This window comes from Amphibalanus amphitrite, unplaced genomic scaffold, assembly GCF_019059575.1.
Source record: "Amphibalanus amphitrite isolate SeventyFive unplaced genomic scaffold, NRLGWU_Aamphi_draft 000078F_arrow, whole genome shotgun sequence".
Taxonomy (NCBI): domain Eukaryota; kingdom Metazoa; phylum Arthropoda; class Thecostraca; order Balanomorpha; family Balanidae; genus Amphibalanus; species Amphibalanus amphitrite.
In genome coordinates, this window is record NW_024881574.1 from 538,514 (window position 1) to 559,664 (window position 21,151).

Here is a 21,151-nt window from a genome sequence, read left to right on the forward strand (position 1 = left end):
ACCAAGAACATGCATATTGCTACTTTTTGTGACCAATTGTAACTTTTTCATGACAGCACTGATGACAATCTTATCAACAAGCTACAGCCACTTTAATTCAAAGAACAAACAGTACAGACAGATGCAGTGGCAGCAGGGCACTGCAGATTTTCATTTTGGTCCCATTCTTTCTGCAACGCCAGTAGGGCTAATGCTAAAATGCCAAAATCTATGGGGGGCACTGTACCCTGGTGCCACCCCCCCCCCCTGTTCTGCTGCCTATGGACAGATGCTAGGAAATCAAACCTGGAAGCCAAATAGGTCAGTTTTGTTAAAAATAATCCAGCAATCCACTTCTGCCAGGTATGAAATCCCAATCTAGAATGTTCATATGAGCTATTAGTAGATGCAACACAATTTCGATTTAGTAAGAATAGCAACCAACCTCTAATACTTTCCTAATAAAATTACAAGTTCAAAAATGGCATCAACTTCTTCAGATTACCTACTTTTGACCACTTTTGGCATCGTGCCACACGTGTGGTGCCATGCTGCCATGCTGTGCTTTTGTTATGAGAGAGCCTCCCAAAAAAAGACAAACGAAATTCACAGCTCACGTTTTGGTAATATGGTTTTATTACGTCATTATCGTTTGACCAATGAAAAATCTTAATTTGACCAAGCCCGTAATGATTCCAAAAGATTCCCCGTAATAGGCCCTTTAAACTAATGACGTAAGATATTGTTATTCTTTTGAAAAGTGAATAAAATAAAGATGCAAGGCGCACACTGCTCAGGGCCATATAATACCGTTTCAGCTTACGGTTACGTCATTAAATTCAACGCTACAAAGATGAAATTCACAAAAAAATCGTATCGTAAAATTATGTGAGGCAGAAAAAATGAACATTCTTTAAAAAAAAAGGCTCCAGACTTTTGAACTTCCAGTTTGATTTTTTATTTATTTTCATTATACTCGAAGGTAGAACGCCTAGCTCATTTGTTATTTGAAATGACGTCACGAGTTCAATTTAGATACTGAATAATCATTTTACGGTAAATATCCAAGGCCATTACAATTGATATTTCGCTTCCCATCGCTTCCGCAGGCTGTTGAATATTTTTATACTTTTGTTTATATCTGTTTATTTTATCAAATATTTCTTTCAATAGATTGAAATACCTTTACCTAACCAAGCCACATGTGTCAGTATCATCTTTTATTGTTTATCAATCAATTGTGGTAGCTGGAAACTGGAAAGCCTCATGGTTGTCTAATGCAAGATCAATGAGATTGTGTTATCAATATCATTATGTAGATTCTAACATGAATTGTGATGTGGTAGGTACCTAGTTATGTATTGTTCATTAGTCATTACTTTGACTTACCTCTATGTTAATTGTTAATGCAAACTTTTCTGTTGATATGTGAACTGTGAACAATCTTCATGTCACTCAATTCTCTTAAGTTGTGACCATCATGAGCCTCCTTTATTTTGCATTCTGTATAATGTAACTGGATGCCTTTACTAATATGGTCTTTGTATAAGATTGTTTGTTTCTAACCATACTTTGGTATTCATAACTTCTTATGAAAGAAAGTTGTTAACATTTTGAGCACCTATGAGCTATGATCCCAATGGATCTCACGACAAAGTTGGGGAGCCAGATCTATGATCCGAGTGGATCTAGCGACAAAATTGAAGGGTCAGATCTATGATCCCAGTAGATCTCTCGACAAAATTGAGGGGTTGGATCTATGATCTGAATGGATCTCGGATCGGGATCCATGGGATCGGATCTCAGATCCATTTTTCCGGATCCAAGCACATGTCTGCTGACCGGTAACGGAAACAAGAAAATAAGTAGGTAGGCAAGTTTGCAATATACCGCCGGTGGAAACCGGTCATGGATTCAAGTAATGTTCGCTGTCCTGAAAACTAAAAATCACAATCAAGAAACCGCATAAATTTGTTCAATCTAACTATGTGCGATGCTTTGCTGACCTTGCCATGGCATAGCGCTTTCTTTCCTCTTGTCCCATGTCCAAAGGTTCGAAGGACATCACCTGTGTCGTCAATAGAATTCCGTGATCGGCCTTACATGTAACTCTAGCTAACCAGTGACCACCCAATGATCCGGTGTCTGATTTGTCTGATTGAGCACACCTGCTCCTTTCGTGTTTTGGAACATCCATTGGCACGCTCAAACAGGATTCCAGCGACGGCTTTCCAAAAATAACCAATCGCGCTGCCAAAAGTTGTGTCCGGGAAAGCTTTGAAAATGCTGTGGGGCTGGTCATTTACGTTCCTGTTACAGCGGTTAACTCACCCTACAGCGACAAAGCTACAACAATCGACAAACGACGTGCAAATCTGCGCCGAAATCTCAGCTAATCGCATTATAACCCATCCCGTCGCTGGTTCTTGACATGTTGCGATGTAATCGACAATAATGGCTCCCTATTACCACCTGTATTGGTAAAACTCCCGCCTAACACGCAAAATGATGGTCGTTAAAAACCACCGCCGCCCTCGCACGCACGAGTAATTCTGATCGCAGCGATACATACCGCGCACGGGTTCTGCCCGCTCGATGGGCTCGTCTCGACCGGTCGGAGAACGCAATGAAGCCGTCAAGGTGGTCGTCCGTACGGTCGTCCAGCTGTTTCTGAATGCAGTCTGCAACGGATACAAACTACTGCTGTCGCAGCCGCGTATTTACAAATTGCAACCGAGCTCCGCCGTAGGGTATTTTATATCCGCCGTAGTGTATTTCAGTTGGGGTATTTTCTACCATACATCTGCCTGAGCTTGGGGTAATTACAATTTGTCGGCGACGTTAAAAAATGATGCACCTTTTTTCGCAGTATAGGTTATCGCATGTGCATATTTGTCTTTTTGGTTGCGCTTTTCCCTCGCCCGTATAGGGGGAGGCGTTGAGCGGACCCCATCGGTTTTTCGTGAGTAACTCGCGTAAAAACCGTCCGATCGCGACGAAACTTTCAATACTCCCGATTTTATCAATTTTACTCCTGCCCTGAAAATTTCATGACCCTGACCCAAATGACCTTTGACCTGTGACCTATTTCTCGAGGCCATGTTTGGCCCGAATCGCGATTCGGCGTATGTCGGCTCGCATTAGCCGCGCGTTTGCAGTCTTTACGTGGTTTCAAGCGTTGAAATATGTGATATGATGCTGGTCCCATGCATTAGGGTGGGTGTCACATGAAGGTCAGGTCAGCTCAAGACCTTTGATGACCTCGGTTCACTTTTTCGAGTTTAACATGTTTCTAGGCTAGTTTTTGGAGCTGATTTCGAATTTAGCAACCACTTGAACATTACAGAGGGTGTAACGAAATTATCCGGACATCTTTCTTCCCGCTGTAATTAAAAAGCAAAACATTCTGGTACTTTTATTTTGACTGAGCATGTAGCCACCTTTCATAAAAACACAGTGGCGAATGTTTTGGAGCATTTCAGCCAATGTATTCTCCAGCACACTGGCTTTGATGCGGACCAACGCCGTCTAAACCTGTGGCAGCGGTTGGGCGGTGCTTGTGGCGGGCGTCTCTTCAGTCACCTAAGCCGTAATCGCCACGCCATATGTGGAAGGCTTTTGGTGTCAATACATATACATACTGAACAAGAGCCCACAGGTTTGCGATTGAATTGGGATCGCGACTTTTTCCAAGTCATAAGCGTTAGCCCAGAATGATTGAAGGTTCTATCGGCATCACTTCCCGTTCTTTTAGGGACTTTTAAGTAGCGCGCCGTCCCGCATGAAGACAGCGTGGCTTGAATCAGGCATCAGTGCGCGTTCAGAAACCGAGCCCTCAGGCGCTCAACCAGACGGTATAGGAGGGCCTCCTATACCGTCTGGTTGAGCGCCTCCGACTATTCATTGGCCAGTATGTTTCTCCGGTAATACTTGACGTTGATGGCGGTATTTTGTGACACTATGTTCTATTGGAGGATCGCTAGGCAGCTGAACATGCTCCAGTTCTGGATGTTGTCCGGATGTTTGACGGCGGCGAAGGCCAGCAAGTTCGAGCGGCTGACCGCCCATACATGGCCGATTTGACGGTTCAAAGGATAATACAGCTCGAACGGCTACCCATCCAACCAGACCACCTCACCCTTATCATTCTTCAACCAGTGGACGCGATCTGGCGTGAGGCGAAAGGTGGCGAACTGGTTGCTTTCCCGTCAGTTTTGTTGTCTTTTTCAGTTTGAAGGGCACTAGAACCAAGTTAAAGGGCGGGTAGCGGTAAACCATGATATGGGATCTCTTATTATCTGACTTGGTAGGAATTCGAGTCAATTTGCGGATTGATTGGTGCCGTTTCCTTGCCGCTATCTTGATGACTCTCCTCACCACTTGACAAAGGGCGGCTTTTGTGGTCGCGACTGGGCTGAGTCTGCCACCGAAGTCCCAGATTATTACACCTCAGGCAGATGTGCAATTGGCTGCTGCTGATGTCCAGCTGCTGGCAGACCAGCTTCTGGCTCATGACGCCGTGGATGCCGCCATGCGATTTTACCACGAAAGGAGAGATTGTATCACTTTCTCGCAACTGCCTTGGACGAAAACTACCATGTGAACCCGTCTGTGAATTGACTCCTACTCAGAGCAACAGTCACATGACAAGGTCAGGTCACTGCTGAGTTGAAAACCGATAGCAGAGGCACGTATTCATCCAATATTCCCACTTCTAACATCAGAAAGGATTAGGAAATTGTGCAAACAGATATGGCGAAAAAATAGATGTCCGGATAATTTCGTTACACCCTGTACTGAAGTAGTTTTAGTGCCTTCGTAACATGTTACGAAGCTGTCAGAAAAAAAACGTTCTGCCCCTCCAACTTTTGCTTATTTGTAGAACTTCGTTGCTTAGCAAACCACTATGTTGTTCGCATTGAGGAGCTTTGAAATGTCTGTGTAATTCAAAATGTTAGTTCTGTAATTAAAAGAATTGATTCAGTGTTGCACATAATCTAACTTAACAACCGAGCATTGCAGGTTTGACAGCTTTTTGCCCCACCAGCACCACCTTCGCTGGAAAAGCTCCACCCTTGCCTATCCCGCGAGTTGCTGGGGGGGGGGGGGCGTTAAACGCCCCCACTTTTTTCGCCGGGCCATAGCATAAAAACGGCGGGCCGCAGGCGCGCCAAATTTTGGGTACCTGTAGGGAATTGATTGAAGTTTATTGTGACAAAGTTTTAAAAAAATCAGTCGGAAAATTTTTGAGATATCGAGGTTTTAGTAACGTCATGATTTCTGAGTTTTCGACCAAAAACGGCATATGTTCAAAAAATCATATTAAATCACAGAACAGACATACAGACATGCCGTAAACGCCATTAGACTGCCAATACCATGATCAATCAAATGGCTATCTTCGATTATTGATTATCGTTCCGCATTTTCCATAATCTTGAACTGAATCTTGGCAATTTTTCGTGACTACTTCACGACCATGATACATGCATTTCTTAAATTGAACTTTTTGAGCCAAACACGTACACATATGGTAAAATGAATGTCACCATCGTGTTCTACGCCCCAAATTACCTATAAAACATGTGTCACAGGCTGCGAATATCAGTTTTGATTTTCGGGGATATGTGGCATGTGCCTACCCGGTTGACCTGACCTTGACCCTGACCTATGCTTGACTGACCCCTACATGGAGCTGACACTCTTGTAGGCCTTATATGATGGATTGTGCACCGTTTGGACAGAGTTTATGACGAGAGGCGCCCATTGCGAAGTCCTGAAGTCCATGCTACTGAAAGCCCGATTTCAGGTGTTTGACCTGACCTTGACCCGACCTGTGACCTCAAAATTCAACTTTAAAGTACTCATCTGAAGCGTCTCGTCGCGCTCTTTCGTTTGCCGCCTCGTGCGTTTCGCTGTGCCTATTGGTTCACGAGTTATCGGCTGGGGGCGTTTAACGCCCCCCCCCCCCCAGCAAACGGTGGGTGGCGAAATACCCCAGCAACTGCCGGGCTATGGGGCAAAACATAAGGGACAAAAACAAAACAAGACAGATAAAAACAACACAAAATGAACTCATTGCCTAATGAAGTTCAGTCTGGAGCAAAAACATAGGTAGTAGGCATCTATGTCAAATTAGAATGAAAGATTAAAATCAACTTGACCAGGTCTTACGGTCTGACCTGATCCTGACTGCCTTACTTCACCTAACCCCAATTCAACCTAACCTACCACAACACCTGCAGAGGTACCTTCCTGGAAAATCACGCCCAGGGAGGTGTCCAACTTATTGGAATATTACCATGATTGCTTGTCAAAATGTGTGTCATCATGCTCTTGTTTGACAAGTGATGTATAATAAATGTGACATTCAAAAATGACCTCCTGACTGTTGAGTGATTAGAATCTTCAAATAATCAGGGTACAATGCTGTGCATCATAGTGCACACTAGTCACTGTTGTTTTTGTGTAGGCCCTCTGCGCATTATTGTGTACACTGCCATGTGCACCTTAAGGAAAAAAAGTGACTAGTGGTGCATAAAAAAGGTTGTGCAATTGTGAAGTTCATGCCCTTGGTCTTGCTGGAGCCAAATGCCTATAGCTATAGCAGGATCAGTGAGGGTTGTAGACATGCTACCAGCTACATACACTGTGAATTGAAGATATTGGCACAAAGTTCACCCATAGGTAATTACTATGCTTAACACCTAATGTAAGAAGCAACATAAATGCCCAGATGATACAGCAACAGCTCTCTGGTCAACATCACACAAATTTATTGACATACTTTGCAGGTACATATTTACATTCATAGCAAATACTTTCGATTTGATTCAATAACTAGGTGCTAGTAAGCTTGCATTTTTGTAGGTACAACAATGAACATATATTTAATCATAAAAAAACTTTCTCGTGGCATTAATCACATACCTTTTTACCGAACAAGTACCTATCTACCATGCAATGATTCTAAATTTTTTCCGCAATGTACCTATATCTCAACTGACGCATTGCAATTGAAATACCCTAACAAAACCTAGAACTGTACAAAAGGAGAATGCAATTCTACAAGAACTATGAAGTTCTGAAGTTATTCTCACATGCTGGAATGTTGAAACTCTACTTTTGTCGTCCATTTCCACGTTTCATTGAGCAATCATATAGAACTGTTTTCGCTCTTCAGTCATAAGCTTTTGCACAAATCTTGAATTTTTACACATCATCTTGAACCATGCTCCAGTCTTTCCCACAAGGTACTATGGAACATCAAAGCAATTTTGATTTGTTGCAACAGCTTCAGATCATGATAGGCTTGAAGTTTGTTACACCATTTGCCAGACAAACCTCTAGAAAATGTGTATCAATTCCCAAACTAAGCAATTGATTATATCAGTATTTGCGGTTTCCACACAATGTTTCATAATATTATTCGATTTTTATATCAAGAAACCCAAATAATCCACAAATTGTTATTGAAACACTCCCACTTCAAGAGTTCTCAGCAATAACAATACAAGTTCAGAAGCAAATAAACATTGCGCCAGATTTCGTATGAAACGCGCCATCATCCTGAAGTTTCTACCACAGACGGTAGTTCAACTTGAGTTCAACCGCAGCCGTAGTGCGAAAACCCCTGCCCACCTTACCCCACGGCGGAGCTCGGTTGCAATTTGTAAATACGCGTCGCAGCCGCGACCCCGCTGGTTTCCCACGCAGGGTTGTAATCCATCAATGTAGATCGCATCTGTTCACCTATAGTTCACACATCTTCACTTTGCAAGATCGGTCAGCGTTCGATTTATCAGACCGAGTCACACGGATGTCCGTTTGTTCCACTCCGACGCACAGTGCCCAGCGCACGACTTGCTTATGACATCAAAGACGCCGGCTGGCATGACGTCATGACCCCCGCTGACCCCGCGCGCTCTGTCGCCCGGGGGCAGCTGGCACTTGCCCGGGGCGGCGATGCGACGCGAGGCGCCCCCTACCGAGCCGGGCGCGCCGGCGCGGGCGGCGGCGGCGGCGGCGGGGAGGGAGCGAGGTAGTAAGCAGCGTGCATCAGTGCAGTGAGGCAGGGCCGGAGAGGGTCAGCGGTGCAGCGTTGAGTTGCAACTCGGGGGGAGCGCGGCGCTGGTGTAAACCAGGGAGATGTGCTGGTGCGGCGAGGAGTGAGAGGTGAAAATTCAGAGGTGATTGTAAGCGACACATCAGTGAGAGTGACGTGAAGGACGCGCGGTGACGTGGGTGACAGTGGCGTGGCCGTGGACTGACGCGGGCCGTGAGTGACGTCACCAATATCAGCAGCTATGGTCGGAACCAGGGTAGTGACACATCTTTTCGACATCAGGTGAGCTCGCGGGTGTAACCCGTTCTACGATTACGATTGTAACCCGCTTCGTACAATCGTAATCCACAGTGCATTTCGTTACCATTCGACATGCGGGAAAGGTCACAGGCATCTTTAGCCCGTTCACACTCGTCTACGTCGTCCACAGTCCACTGCCGTCCACAGTCCACGTCGTCCACAGTCCACAGTCCACAGTCGTCCGTGACCCGTCCATATCTCGCGAGCACCCACCCACACACGGTTACGCCACGCACACTGTCTTGCCACGGCATGACTTCAGTGGTTCTACCTATCTTCAGACTATCTACACATCACTCACAGCCTGTCCAGTGTCCACATTCCACTTTATCGTCCAAGTTCCAATTCCACACCCTTCCACGGACCGTGCCCCGCCCACGCTGTCAGGTATCAGCCTTGAAAACCGCTCCGCGGTCCTCGGCTCCCCTGCGGTCGGTAGCGTCTCATCCTGGCTCTTCCGTGGCTTGTGCTTGTGCGTCTGTGTGTCAGTCTGTGTGTCTGACGGCGCACAGTTCCCCCTTGGGAGTGGGGAGGGGGCGCAGATGGAGCTCGGGCCACGCGCACGTCCCGCCCCGCCCCGCCCCGACCCGCCCTGTTCCGCCCTGACCTCCGCCCTGAACTGCGTACGGCTCCGCCCTTCTTCCGCCTCCCCCCCCCAGGAAAGGGGGAGGGGAGGGACAACGTGCACCTGTCCATTTGGCATTCAAAGCGACAGCCGCATATCCGGCCAATTAAGAAAGAAAAACACAGTAGCATGGAAAGCTTTTACAAGTTTTTAAAGTATTTCGTTCACGGAGAAGAAACTTGCCGGGGTTGGCTGTACCAATATTTATATTTGTGTTGTGTTTGATGGAATGTTTTATGCATGTCAGACGAAAGAAAAGCTCGCCAGTCGCCCTGCTAAATATAAACGGTGCATGATTTGCACTTCATTCGGAATGCGAATCTGCAAGTGGCAACCGGCCAGTTTCAACAATTGCATTGCATGACTTAGTTTCGTGCAGAAATGCTGGATCGATTTTCGCTAGTGCGCTTGTCTATGTAGGCATTTTGTATTGGGTATGTTCGTTACTATCAGTTTTGTGTTAGGACTGAGATAGCTTTGCTTTTGGAGTAATGATTATGCAAATAATTTGCTTAACATGTTTTTGCTCTTTTCTTTTTTCACGATGGTCGCAAAATCAGTTATGTTTGAGAATACTTTTCATGATCCGAAAACAAATGAATAATTTGCTCATGATTGGGTGCTCTGATAAACGTAGCTACACTGAAAACAATTTAACCAAAGGCCGGCGAGTAAACCGGTGTTTCGCGGGTACCCCTATCCGCAACCATTTTTAACCACCCTCCCAGGTGTACAGTAATGTCCCATTGCAGTGTAGTCGTCCCTGCTCTCAGCGGACATGTTCGCTGAGAGCGGTTATATCCGCTCAGAGCAAGTACGACTACACCGCAATGGGATCTAGCACTACTCCTGGGAGGGTGGTTAAAGATGGTTGCGGATAGGGGTACCCGTGAAACGGTTTACTCGCCGGCCTTGGGTTAAATTGTTTTCAGTGTATACGAACAGAGGCCTCTTGCACCAAAATCCTCTTGCACCAATGCTTGGATTATTTTGCATCGTATACCCAGTCCAAGTCTCAAATGTAACAATTTGCGTGCAAAATTTAGCAAGCACATGTAGGATTATGTATTGGACTATTGCAAACAAATTTACCACCATTAGATTAGCTTATTCTGAAACCGGTTTTTCGATTTTACCTAGCTAGGTAGTCTGGTGCAAGAGGCCTCTGGTATGGGCAAACTATGTGGTGCTTGAGATGTCGATTGTCGGGGATTTAAAGAAATTTCCAACCACTCTCGTAGTCAGGACCAGGGATCTGTGGTATACAGACACAGGCCTCTGCAGTACTGATCTACATTTTGCAATGCTGATACGAATTTCACGTGTCTGTCTCTACTCTGTCCTTCCGAATCGCCTGCAACTCTTCAGTACGTGTCGCAATACGACGAAACTAAACAGTGCTTTTCTGCGTATGTACAGTCTGTCTTAAAAGTTACGCGCAAAGTGACGGTGGATCCATCAAGCCTGACCGAGGAAGGGCCTGCTATAGTTTGAAAGTCACTGAACCAATTGACCTGGGGAATGGACGAGGATGTCAATTGCTTCGGTGACTCAAATTTAGCAGGCCCTTCCTCGGTCAGGCTGGATGGATCCACCGTCACTTTGCGCGGTACTTTTAAGACAGACTGTACACGTCAAAGGGCAATCGCTTTGCTCAACCAGAGTCCACTCATCCGCTTGCATGTTGCGGTTCCCTTACCGCTGCAGTTGGATGCAGGGTAACAGGGCTGAAGTTACCAGAACACTGCAGGATTCTACGTCTAACGGAAAGCGACTGTAACGGACCCAAGTGTTGGACTAGGACTCCGCAGAAACGGAATCAATGTCAAAAGAACGCCGGCTTATGTTGGGAGAGTATCGTCAAATCTACCACGCTGTTCCGCTTAGGCCAGGCGCAGGGCATTATGCTCTTTCTCCTACCGGGTCGGCTATGCACAGTGCAGTCCGCTTTTTGCGATCACCTGTGTTGACCTGGATTCCACGAATATCGCCTGCTTAGGCGCCTAAGGTGACCGATATTGGACAAAAACAGGTCTCTCCTTTCAGTCCGGTGCTGTTCGGGTTATCATTACTGGTGCACGCCCATTTCCCAGGCCACTGCTTGGAGCCTTTGGTGGGTTGTTATCCTCCCCTCCCCACCCGACTGCCAGGGGCCCCCAAATTCCAGGGCACGTGTGGCCAGCGCGTGCTGTGCTGTAGTCCAGCTACCGTCACGTATAACCCCATGGCGCTGAATGCGGCCGCGCGCTGGTGACAGTAGCGGCGCGCCGGTGGCGAGTGTGGCGCAGCTGCGGCAATGGTGGCGCGGTCCGGACGTGACTCAGCCACGGCGGCTGTCTGGCTGGACGTGCTTCGAGAGCCCGCTCCCTCCCTCCACCCGCCCCTCCCCTCCCCTCCCCGCAGCCTATCACCTGTCCGTCAAATAGCCTGCCGGCTGCCCTCACCGTGCATCTTGCAGACCGGGCGGGGCAGGGAGGGGAGGGGGGGGGGAGTGGACCGCACCGGCCCGCCCCGGCAGACGGCACTTCGCAGTACAGTTGACGTCATGGGTGACGTCATGGGTGGCAGGTGACGTCATATCAAGGTTGGCGGCCGTGGCGGAGGAGTTGGGAGCAGACGTGACGTTATCTTGTGATAATGGGGTGAGATAGCGACGAGAGAGGTGCAGACTTAGCCGTGCTGTGGGCGCGGAGAAGCGGAAGTTGCATCTCCGTCGAGGTATCGTCACCATTTGTGAGAGGTTGTCACATTGACCAATGACCGGTTTAATTGGCACCATTCCTCCTACTGGAGGCAAATTATGCCAGACTGAAAAACAAAACAAAAAGACAATGAGCTTTCCTTTATATCAGTGGCTTCAGAACCTGAACAAGGTGCATAACACTTTGCCTATCAAATGTTCTGTTATAGACCCACCTACGCGCGTCAAACCCATCTTTCCTTGTATCTAAACTTTGCACCTCGTAAATCATTCTAGAAGGATTCCCCTAACCAAGACGGTTCCCAGCCTGCAACAAGTAAGGCGTTCTGCAACACATTTTAACGGCTCCAAGCGATTGTATTTTACAAAGAGCTGGTTATGGTCTAATGGCCGTCGTGAGAATAACTGCTCGATAAATGAATTACTGTGCTACGCCTACGTCCATCACAGTATTGGCGAGAAAAACAAACTATATCTTCAATTATTGCAGCTTAGAAGTGTTGTTTTCCTGAAATGGCATTTGTGAAATATGAGAACGATGGCGTGTACTTCTAAAGCAATCGATATTACTATGCATTGCTAATTTAACTTTTTGTGTGAGTCAAAATGATTTCATTCCATTAAATTATGGCCAAAATCTATCGGATCAGTTCAGTAGATATTGGTGATAATATCTGGAAAACAAGTTCTTGCAGCTGATTGAGTAACTCCCAGCTAACGAACATGATTTGCATGTTGTAGTAATTAACTATCAGTATTACCGCTTAACCCTATTCCTGGCGGGCTCCGCCGGGACAAGAAACTGGCGGGGGGGGGGGGGGCCGATTCGGCCCCCACCCCTGAGATCTCGAGAACGAAGCAAGATAGCGAGAAGCGGTAAACGGTATCGGATACGCATGGACAAGGTCTACAATTTTTACTAAGGTCATTTTCAGGTCAGGTCAAAGATGACGTCACAGGGGTCGAAAAAGTCAAAATGGCGGCGCTAGATATGGAGAGAGTTTTTCTCGAATAACTTTCGAATTAGTCAAGATAGGAACAAACTAAGGGCATCATCGTGATCCTCTCGTCAATCCGCATCGAATGATATATATGTTGACCTCGAAAGGTCAAGGTCAAAGGTTGACCTCAGGTCACGTGACCTCGAGGTCATCATGTATATCATTCGATGCGTCTTGACGAGCTGAACACAATGAGACCATCCACGCGTCTGTATCTTGTTCCTGTACGGAGTTATTGGCCAAAAACCTTTGGTGACCTTTGATGACGTCACATGACCTCACAGCTGCCCAACAGCAAAACAGACCTCAAGGTAGTGAAGGTTGATCGTATATGAAGTCATGTATGGTATATGGGGCCATTCTGACCCGTTTTAGTGGTAAAAACAGGGAGTTGATTTTTCCCCCATTGACTTATAATGGGGAGGTCGCGAAATTGACCTGACCTTAGGTCACCGATATCAAAATTCCGAGATATACAAATTGCACATACTGGTACTCTAACTAAAGCCTGAAGAGAAGAAATTGATCGGTCAAAAACTCTAGCTCTGACGTGATTGCAAACTTTTCTGAGGTAGGGTCACCAAACCGCCTCTGGTGACCTGACCTGAGGTCAGATCAACTCAAAATTTTCAGACATGTTGCGTAGAAGCCTTTTAGGAAAAGTCAGAAAATTTGAGCTTCCTAGCTCAACGCGTTTGGGAGAAATAACCAAAAAACCTCAGGGGGGGGGGGGCTCCTGAGGCCCCCCCCCCCCCGCCAGGAATAGGGTTAAATAAACTCATTATTGATATCGGATTAGTGAAGAGCGACCACTAGGGAGAATAGTTCTTTATAATTATCCTACATTTCACAGTCCACGTAACGCTGTTGCCTATTATTGGAATATATTTTCATGACAATAATAAAAAACTCGCGTATCATTATTTTCCTCTCTTGAGACACACCACCCACCGAGTATAATACTAAGCGTCCAACTAAGCTCACAACACAAACCATGCCTTCCCTATACGCCACCTCATGTCGGCTTATCGCGTACCACATCATGGGTGCGCCCACTCGCATCGAACAATCCCTCAGCACATACAATGCAGGGTCGCTGGAGTTCTCTGGAAGCCTGGCAAGGCCGCCCATATTCATGGAGCCGGCTGGACCCTGCCGAGTATCGCCCACTGGATCGCTACTGGAATTCTGGACAGTAAGGAGTGCCACCGACCGGTCACGTGAGGTGGGGGCTGCCTGCCTGTTTGGGCGGTGGAATAGCGCCGGATTGAGCTAAGATGGTATGCTGGCTGTTCTAGGCTGCAGCTGGGTCTCGGGATGAGACTGAGTTGAGTAAGTGATCAGAACAGAGGCTGAGACTGGCTGAGCTCGGTTCAGGATCTAACTACTAGCTGGGTCGGAGTTGGAGCAAGAATTTGGTTTGGACTGCAAGCGAAGCCCAAAGCGAAGCCGGGCTGGGGCTGCGCGGGGGCTGTGAGAGAGATTGGTGGGTCTGTAGCTGTGGTTTGACTTAGTTGGGGACTGGGGTGGGGCTGAGCTCATCTGTGTTGATTAATTGATATAGCTCACAGGATCCTGTGAGCTATATTAATTGAATTAGAATAGGACTTCACATAAAAAGGCCCAGGAGATGAGCATTGGTTTGGTGAATAGTGATCCATAAAGTTAGGCTGGTCAATACATTTTCGTTGGTCCTTGATGGTCCGTACAGTGGCGGAAATGATGGGTATCGCACTCAACTGAGACCTCGAGACCTCTAATCTATCCATAGGAATTTTTAGCCTTAGCAGTCCGTTTTACAGCCTTATTCTTCGCACCCTCCCCTCATGTGTGGGCCCGTAGTTGGTTGGCACGTCCCATCAGCATTGACGAGACGAGTCACGTGCGTCCAATGGGGTGATGACAAAAGGTTTGCAGAGGTTTGAATGGCGACTGGCTGCGTTTCTGAATGGTTATATGCACGCAGTACACCCATTGTCGTTTTGGACGGCGTCTCTCTCCCCTTTTCCATCACCCCATAACTGTTCTGCATACATTGTTGCACTATCGCATAGCATAGCGCTTATTGCAGTTACTCTATGTGTTCTCTTCTGTGCTTCTTTTCTCGGTGCACACTGCAAAGGTTTATTTCAACAGTGATTTATTTACTACAAGTACACATACGAGCATTCGGCGAATCCTTGCAGAAGACACTCTGTCACCAGCTTTGCGACTTTGTACCGCGGGAAATCTTACCGGTCAAGGAAAGCGTGCATAGGGATTTTTTGTTTAAAGTTCCATTGCATTGGCTAATAGTTTCAGTATGTTTTCCTGTATTTTTCTGTGTCACGGCACAGACGCTCTGGCCTTGGGCAGCTCTTCCTCCTTATACATACAGCCATGTGCAAGTCGGAAAATCGGCCGTCTGCACTAGAAGCTCAGCGCTGACATAATTTTCCGCAACTGAGGTGTGAATGCCGCCGGAAAAATTGTATCTTTTTTGAGATGTCGGGTTACACCTCGTCTGGCTTCCTTGTAATTCAATTACTCAACCCCGACATACACAAACGTTGTCCGTACCTATCGCAGATATGCGGGCGGGCTACTGAGTCAATGAGTCATCCCTAAACCGTCCACCTGCCGTCTATATTATACATAATACAGCGGGCCACTTTGACCACCATCACCACAGCAGTGGCGGCTGGAAGAGCACCTGCCTGTGCGGGCAGGTGCGGGCTTCAACAGAGGGCTGCCCACGTGCTCACGTGCCCCTGCCGTCAGCCCCCGAGCCTGTGTCGGTGGCAGCATCGCTTCTGACACGCGATCGTTTTTGTTTGGCTTGTTTTGGTTGTGTGAGGCTCGATTGTGCTAAGTGGTGGGACTTTTGGGCATTGTTTGATCTGAAGAAAAGATGGTGCGGGACTGAGTGGCATAGACTGCTAGTTGTTACCTTGATCTGTTGTTTTGGTCTAAAACAGACGGCTTTAGCGGCATCTGATAATTGTCGTAATAAATAGTCCCTTTCATAGGCATGGCTCGCTGAGAATGCAACAAGAATCCATTTTTAATTCTGATCCTCCCTGCCTCACTTTTCCTCTTTCTCTTCCTCTCCTCCCCATTCCCAACACTCCCTTCCTCTCCTCCCACAGTTCCATGTCTTTCCTTCCCTTCTCTCCACTCCTCCTCTCTTGCCTCCTCTCGTTTCCTCCATCTCTTCTCGTCTCGTCTCGTCTCGTCTCGTCTCGTCTCGTCTCGTCTCGTCTCGTCTCGTCTCCTCTCCTCTCATTTCCTCTCCTCTCCCCTCCCCTCCTCTCCTCTCGTCTCCTCTCCTATCATCTTCTCTCCTCAGTCCTCTCCTCTTGTTTTTTTTTCTCCCCTCCTCCCCTCCTCCCCTCTTCTCTCCTCTCCTCTCCTCCTCTCCTCTCCTCTCCTCTCCTCTCCTCTCCTCTCCTCTCCTCTCCTCTCCTCTCCTCTCCTCTCCTCTCCTCTCCTCTCCTCTCCTCTCCTCTCCTCTCCTCTGGACTCTTCTCCCTGGAGTAGCCTGCCACCTACTGGCGCTACACTAGCGACGCCTGTCGTCGGACTAATGAAACTTCTATGCGAAAGCCTGATCTCAGGCTCAGCATTTGGTGTGATTCCAGGCGAATGAAGGGCAGGGCTATCCATTTACATATAATATTATTTTAGGCGATATATTTATTGATCAGGGTATGGGATATTGAAGCTAGTATACATGTGGAAAGAACGGATGTCGAAGATTAGATATGTTCGGTAACAGAGACTGAATTAACTTAAATCGTTCGTACAAATTACAGTAGAATGTATCGTACTGTTATTTGTCATTTCGCTCAGCAGAATGTTTTTTTTTTGCCTCACGAAAAACAGCACACACCGTTGCACCCGTGCTAAGGAACGTTCCGCCTCTCGGTCACAACGGTTCCGTATAAAGGCTGACGACGCTCAACGCTTGCGTGCCTGCATGAACGCTGTGCCGGGTTCACTGGGGTCAGAGGTCGCGGGGAGTGGTCAACTCGGACACAGAGGGGTCAGCGAAGGTCACGCTCCGGGTGACTTACCCGGGAGAGGTCTCGTGGGGTCAGCCGACGACCAGACTGGTGTTACGCTGTCACGGAAGGAGTTTCTAAAATTCACTGCAGCTAGTGAGTTGTGGTGTCTGCCGAAAACGATTAGGCGTGTCCGGGATTGTTAAATATTGCATCGGGAGCTGTAATGATTTCGTACTTGCGTTCTACCTACCCTAGATAATTATGGATTGTGGAAGCCAAAAAATGATCAATTATTGGTGATTTGCGCTTTGCAGCACTTTATGTACTGAATTATGATTGACTGCACACATTCTATTAGTGCTCTTTCGCGCAATATTGAGTTGATTTTCATTATATTCACAGCTCATATTTATAATTCAGACCGCACAGGCCTGCTCCCTTGCTCTTTCTCCCATAACCTCTGCTGCTTCTATTTAGTTTTAATGTCGCTGGAAAAGCTCTCATAATTTCAACCAAACAATTAATGCAATGAGTCACTCATGCTAAAATAGAAGTTCACAGCTTAGGGGAGAGAGGTCATATTGCGCCACCTTAAGGATATCGGCCTATTGCGGCTAAAGTTGACCAGCTGTCATGCTTGATGATATCTCAAATTGTACCTCAGTTATTTTGGCATCAAATTACAACTCCTAATTTGTATCACACCCATAAAAATTAACAAGAGAAAAGTTTTCCGACACACCTGCAAAGGGCGCATTTACGGACTTCCCCATCAAAAAGCGCCCATGCCTCTCATGTAAAAGCGCCCTATCAAAAACAACGGTTTGCCACCTAACTAAGTAGCCTATTTGAACGTGTCAGCCCATTAACCATTTATGCTGTGAAGGCTAAGGTAATGGTAAGGTGAGCGCTCTAATAATCAAAGTGTTCAATGAAATGTGTCCCAACCACCAGATGCTGTTTCTCTGGGTTGAAGAATAGGGCGCAAATAGGGTGGGCGCAATTACGAATGGAACACATTTTTCATGAGCTTCAAATATGGCGAGGACAGCGAAGCCACGGTGGTGTTAAACTTTCAAAACTATCATTAAACGAGCAATTAACAATGATTATTAGTTGAATCACTATCTCTAAGATAAACCATGACACTAGCAAAGGTCGAAATAGACTGTTTCGCGTAAGAAAATATAGGAAATCACAAAAAATGGTCTGCGAGAAAGCTGAGACACCTCACCTGCCACCGTGGACCGGAATAAGAGCGAGTTATTGGTGGTGAAGTAAATGCACACATTCGAGCATTCATTCGAATCGAATTTTGGACAGGAGGAAGGTGTGGCGCATTTAAGAACATGGCGCAATATGACCTCTCTCCCCTATCAGGGCTTCTTACTGTGGTTTGTATGCGCTATAAGCGTGTTTGAATGCCTGGGAGGGTGCACGGCAGTGCTGCTGTGTTTTCTGGGCAACCGCGTCGCCATAATAATGAATAAACTGATCCCAAATTGTAATATTATGCACATTCTGTGCCTTATGTCCAAGTTCTCACTTATCGAGTATCTCTGGCAGGCTGTGCCAGTACCCGCTTGCATTGCTGATCAGACAGTAAGAGAGACAGACAGAGACGGGCTGAACAGAGTCGCTGAGCCGTGACAGCTGTCGGAATGACAGCTCTGCACCCGACACCGCTCAGGTGACAGGTCAGGCGTGACAGATGGCACGACCAGGCGGACCAGATGGTCCAATCTTGATCGGACAGGTGAAGTTGGCCCGGTTGGTCCCTTTGCCAGCGTGTGTGAATTTGTGGGCAGAAATATATTAACTAATTTAGGTCTACGACATTCGGTGATTACATCTTCCTTCTCTTGCAACATAGTCACAGGCTGCTTTCCCGATTATTTTTCGGCTCCAAAGTCATCGCTTTTCACGATTGCCTTTCACTTCCCAACAATAATTTGGCGGCCTAATCGGCAGGCCCGCTAAACTGGGTCATTTGGTTCATGTTTGCCCTGCTTTATGACAGTCATGAAGTAGCTCAATACAATCAATGCAATCTTATCTGCTTGTACTCATCGACGGTAAATAGTCTTGTGCCCCTGAAGAAAAATGTCCTATTTTGCACACGTCCACTTCCTGGGCTGGTGTTGCTGAGATGACCCATTTGGCGAGGTTCCATTCTCCGATGGCATTGCGCTATGCTTTATTTACTCTTATGGCACTTGTAAGAAACACATTCCCAATCGGTGATGCCCCGAAGGTTGTTGAGTGGTAGCGACTTGTTGCCAATTCTTTTCGCTAAAGCGTAGCAAAAAAAGGCATTGCAATTAATTGAATTCGCAAATATGAAAGTGGACATAGATTACCTGCATTGTGACATATTTTATATTTATCAATTGATAATTTTAATCAGACACAAATGCTGCACAAGTCACATTGCAATAAATTAGACATGCTGGCTGGGCTGTAGGATCAGACAAAATAGCTGGATAGCAGACAGACAGACCGTGCACAGACGGGCAGACTGCACGGACGGACAGGCTGCACCGACTGACATACCTACCGCAAGAAAAGCAGCTGTACAGTGTAAGTACTTGCGGACAGACTGCACAGACGGACAGACTTCACGCCCAGACAGACTGCACAGACCGCTAGACGAGCAGCTGGCCAGATCAGCACACTGCAGACGGCCAGACTGCACAGTAAGACCAGACCGCTAGACGAGCAGCTGGCCCGACCGGCAGGTGAACGTGCAAACAGCTGAGAGACCGGAATGCGCGCCAGCTGAGCCGCCAGGTGCCCCTCGGGAGGGCTGGCTGGCTCCAGTGCCGGGTAACTAATGGCTGAGAGGTGCTCTTGTCCGCCACCTGCAGAAAGTACCAAGAAACCCTTCTGTCATGTTTCATTTATTTCCAGCGTGTATCCTTTTCTTTTACTTATCTTGCATTTCATCCTCATCAGTGCTTCTTCGCACCTAACGTTATCTCTCTGTTGTAAGTTCTGACTCGTGTATCCAAGCTTTGGACCACATATTTTGTCATGAACTGGGTCGGGACTGATTGTGCGTGCCACCCATCACCCTGTGGAGGGGCGGGGGGGGGAGGAGGGGCTCGCACGGCCTCGGGCTATCCGCGGCATCGCGCACCTCTCTGTTTGGTTTTGCGCGGAATCGGGCCATTTTCGATCAAGGTCGCTTGACCGTGCAGGTCGGCCAGTCCGCTGTGGTCTGTCGTCATTTCAAACAAGGACAGAGTGCTTTACTCAGCACGAGGACACTGGGACACAGTTTGGTGGGCTCGAATTGACCGACATTGGCGCGAACTGGGGAGGGAGGGGAGGGGTAATGTGTATGGTTGACGGATTCGTCCTTCGGCTAACTGGGGGTCTGGCGACGTTATGATTCAGTTTGTCGTGGTCTGTCGATTTTGTGCGATGCGGAAGTCGGAAGTGAGGGAAGGGTGAGACACGGTTTTCATATTTCCGTGTTCCGCGGCAGTATTTGTACGTAACCGTTGGTAAACGATACTTAGAAACTCATAATAACTCTGTTGAGGATTTGAACCTTAATCATGGGGTGATTTGTCGCGATTCGCGTGACGTTGCTGAGCTGCTTATCATAGTTTTTATCAAGCAGGCATGCCACTCATTCAGGGAGGCATGCATGATGCTTATCGGTTTAACTGCCCGAATGGGATCCATATCAGACAAGAGCACATGAGCCACTTGACATAGATTACACTGCTTATTTGCGGGTGTTCGTGAATCGTGATCTTCAACACTTGACCTATCTGGTCTTTTGGGATAATAGTCATTTCAATTTTCACGTTTTACAGATAGGGAAACACACTAGCACAAAATCTGTGATGCATCTCATATTCATGAAAACACGAGGCTAACTCTGATGATTAAATTCATGAACTGATTTGACGCTATCACATGTCGGCAACTGCCAGCGGTAACTGACAACCAGCTGACATTGTGCTGGTTCCCCAGCCACACGAAAGATCGATAAACCGTGAACTCTCGGCAATGCCAAGACTAGAACATGTATTTGGGCTGCGTTCGTCGCTTCATTCAAGTATGCTGATCCGCCGGGAGAGCGCTCCACAAGTGATTGATGTTTATTGGCGGAGGGTCTTTAACTTGGCGCCCCGTATAATTTGTCGACGCACAAACGACGCTCTCACGATCAAGACGAGCACAAATAGATGGCTGAATGCGTTAGCCTATGGATAAGCCACGCAGCTCACGCACGGGCATGCCCCCGGGCTTCCAGACCGTTCATTCGTCTTTTGAGACAGGCTGAGCTGAACGCGAGGTCGAAAGTCGGACCGTTGACGGTGACAGGAGGTGCTGAGGGGCCCTGTGGGCGTTTTTGTGCCGACCATGAATCCTGAGAATAAGGGAGCTATAAAAAGTAGAACAATATACGTATTGCTTACCATATCTGCTCATGCATATTTCGTATCATGTTTGTTTTTAATGTTTAGGCAGAAAAGG

The 21,151-nt window shown here is 47.2% G+C and overlaps 1 protein-coding gene across 3 annotated transcripts in view; it reads left to right on the top strand.

Moving 5' to 3' along the window:
• LOC122379444 (focal adhesion kinase 1-like) overlaps positions 1–21,151 on the top strand; it is a 109,687-nt gene that overhangs the window by 13,978 nt on the left and 74,558 nt on the right. Inside the window, exon 1 of one of the 3 annotated variants that reach the window (XM_043361674.1) lies at positions 7,924–8,326. The exons of the other annotated variants lie outside the window; for them this stretch is intronic. Coding sequence (XP_043217609.1) covers positions 8,286–8,326 — 41 coding nt within the window. The 5' untranslated portion in view covers positions 7,924–8,285. Of the gene's footprint in view, positions 1–7,923; positions 8,327–21,151 lie in introns of those variants that run through there. 3 annotated transcript variants of the gene reach the window in all.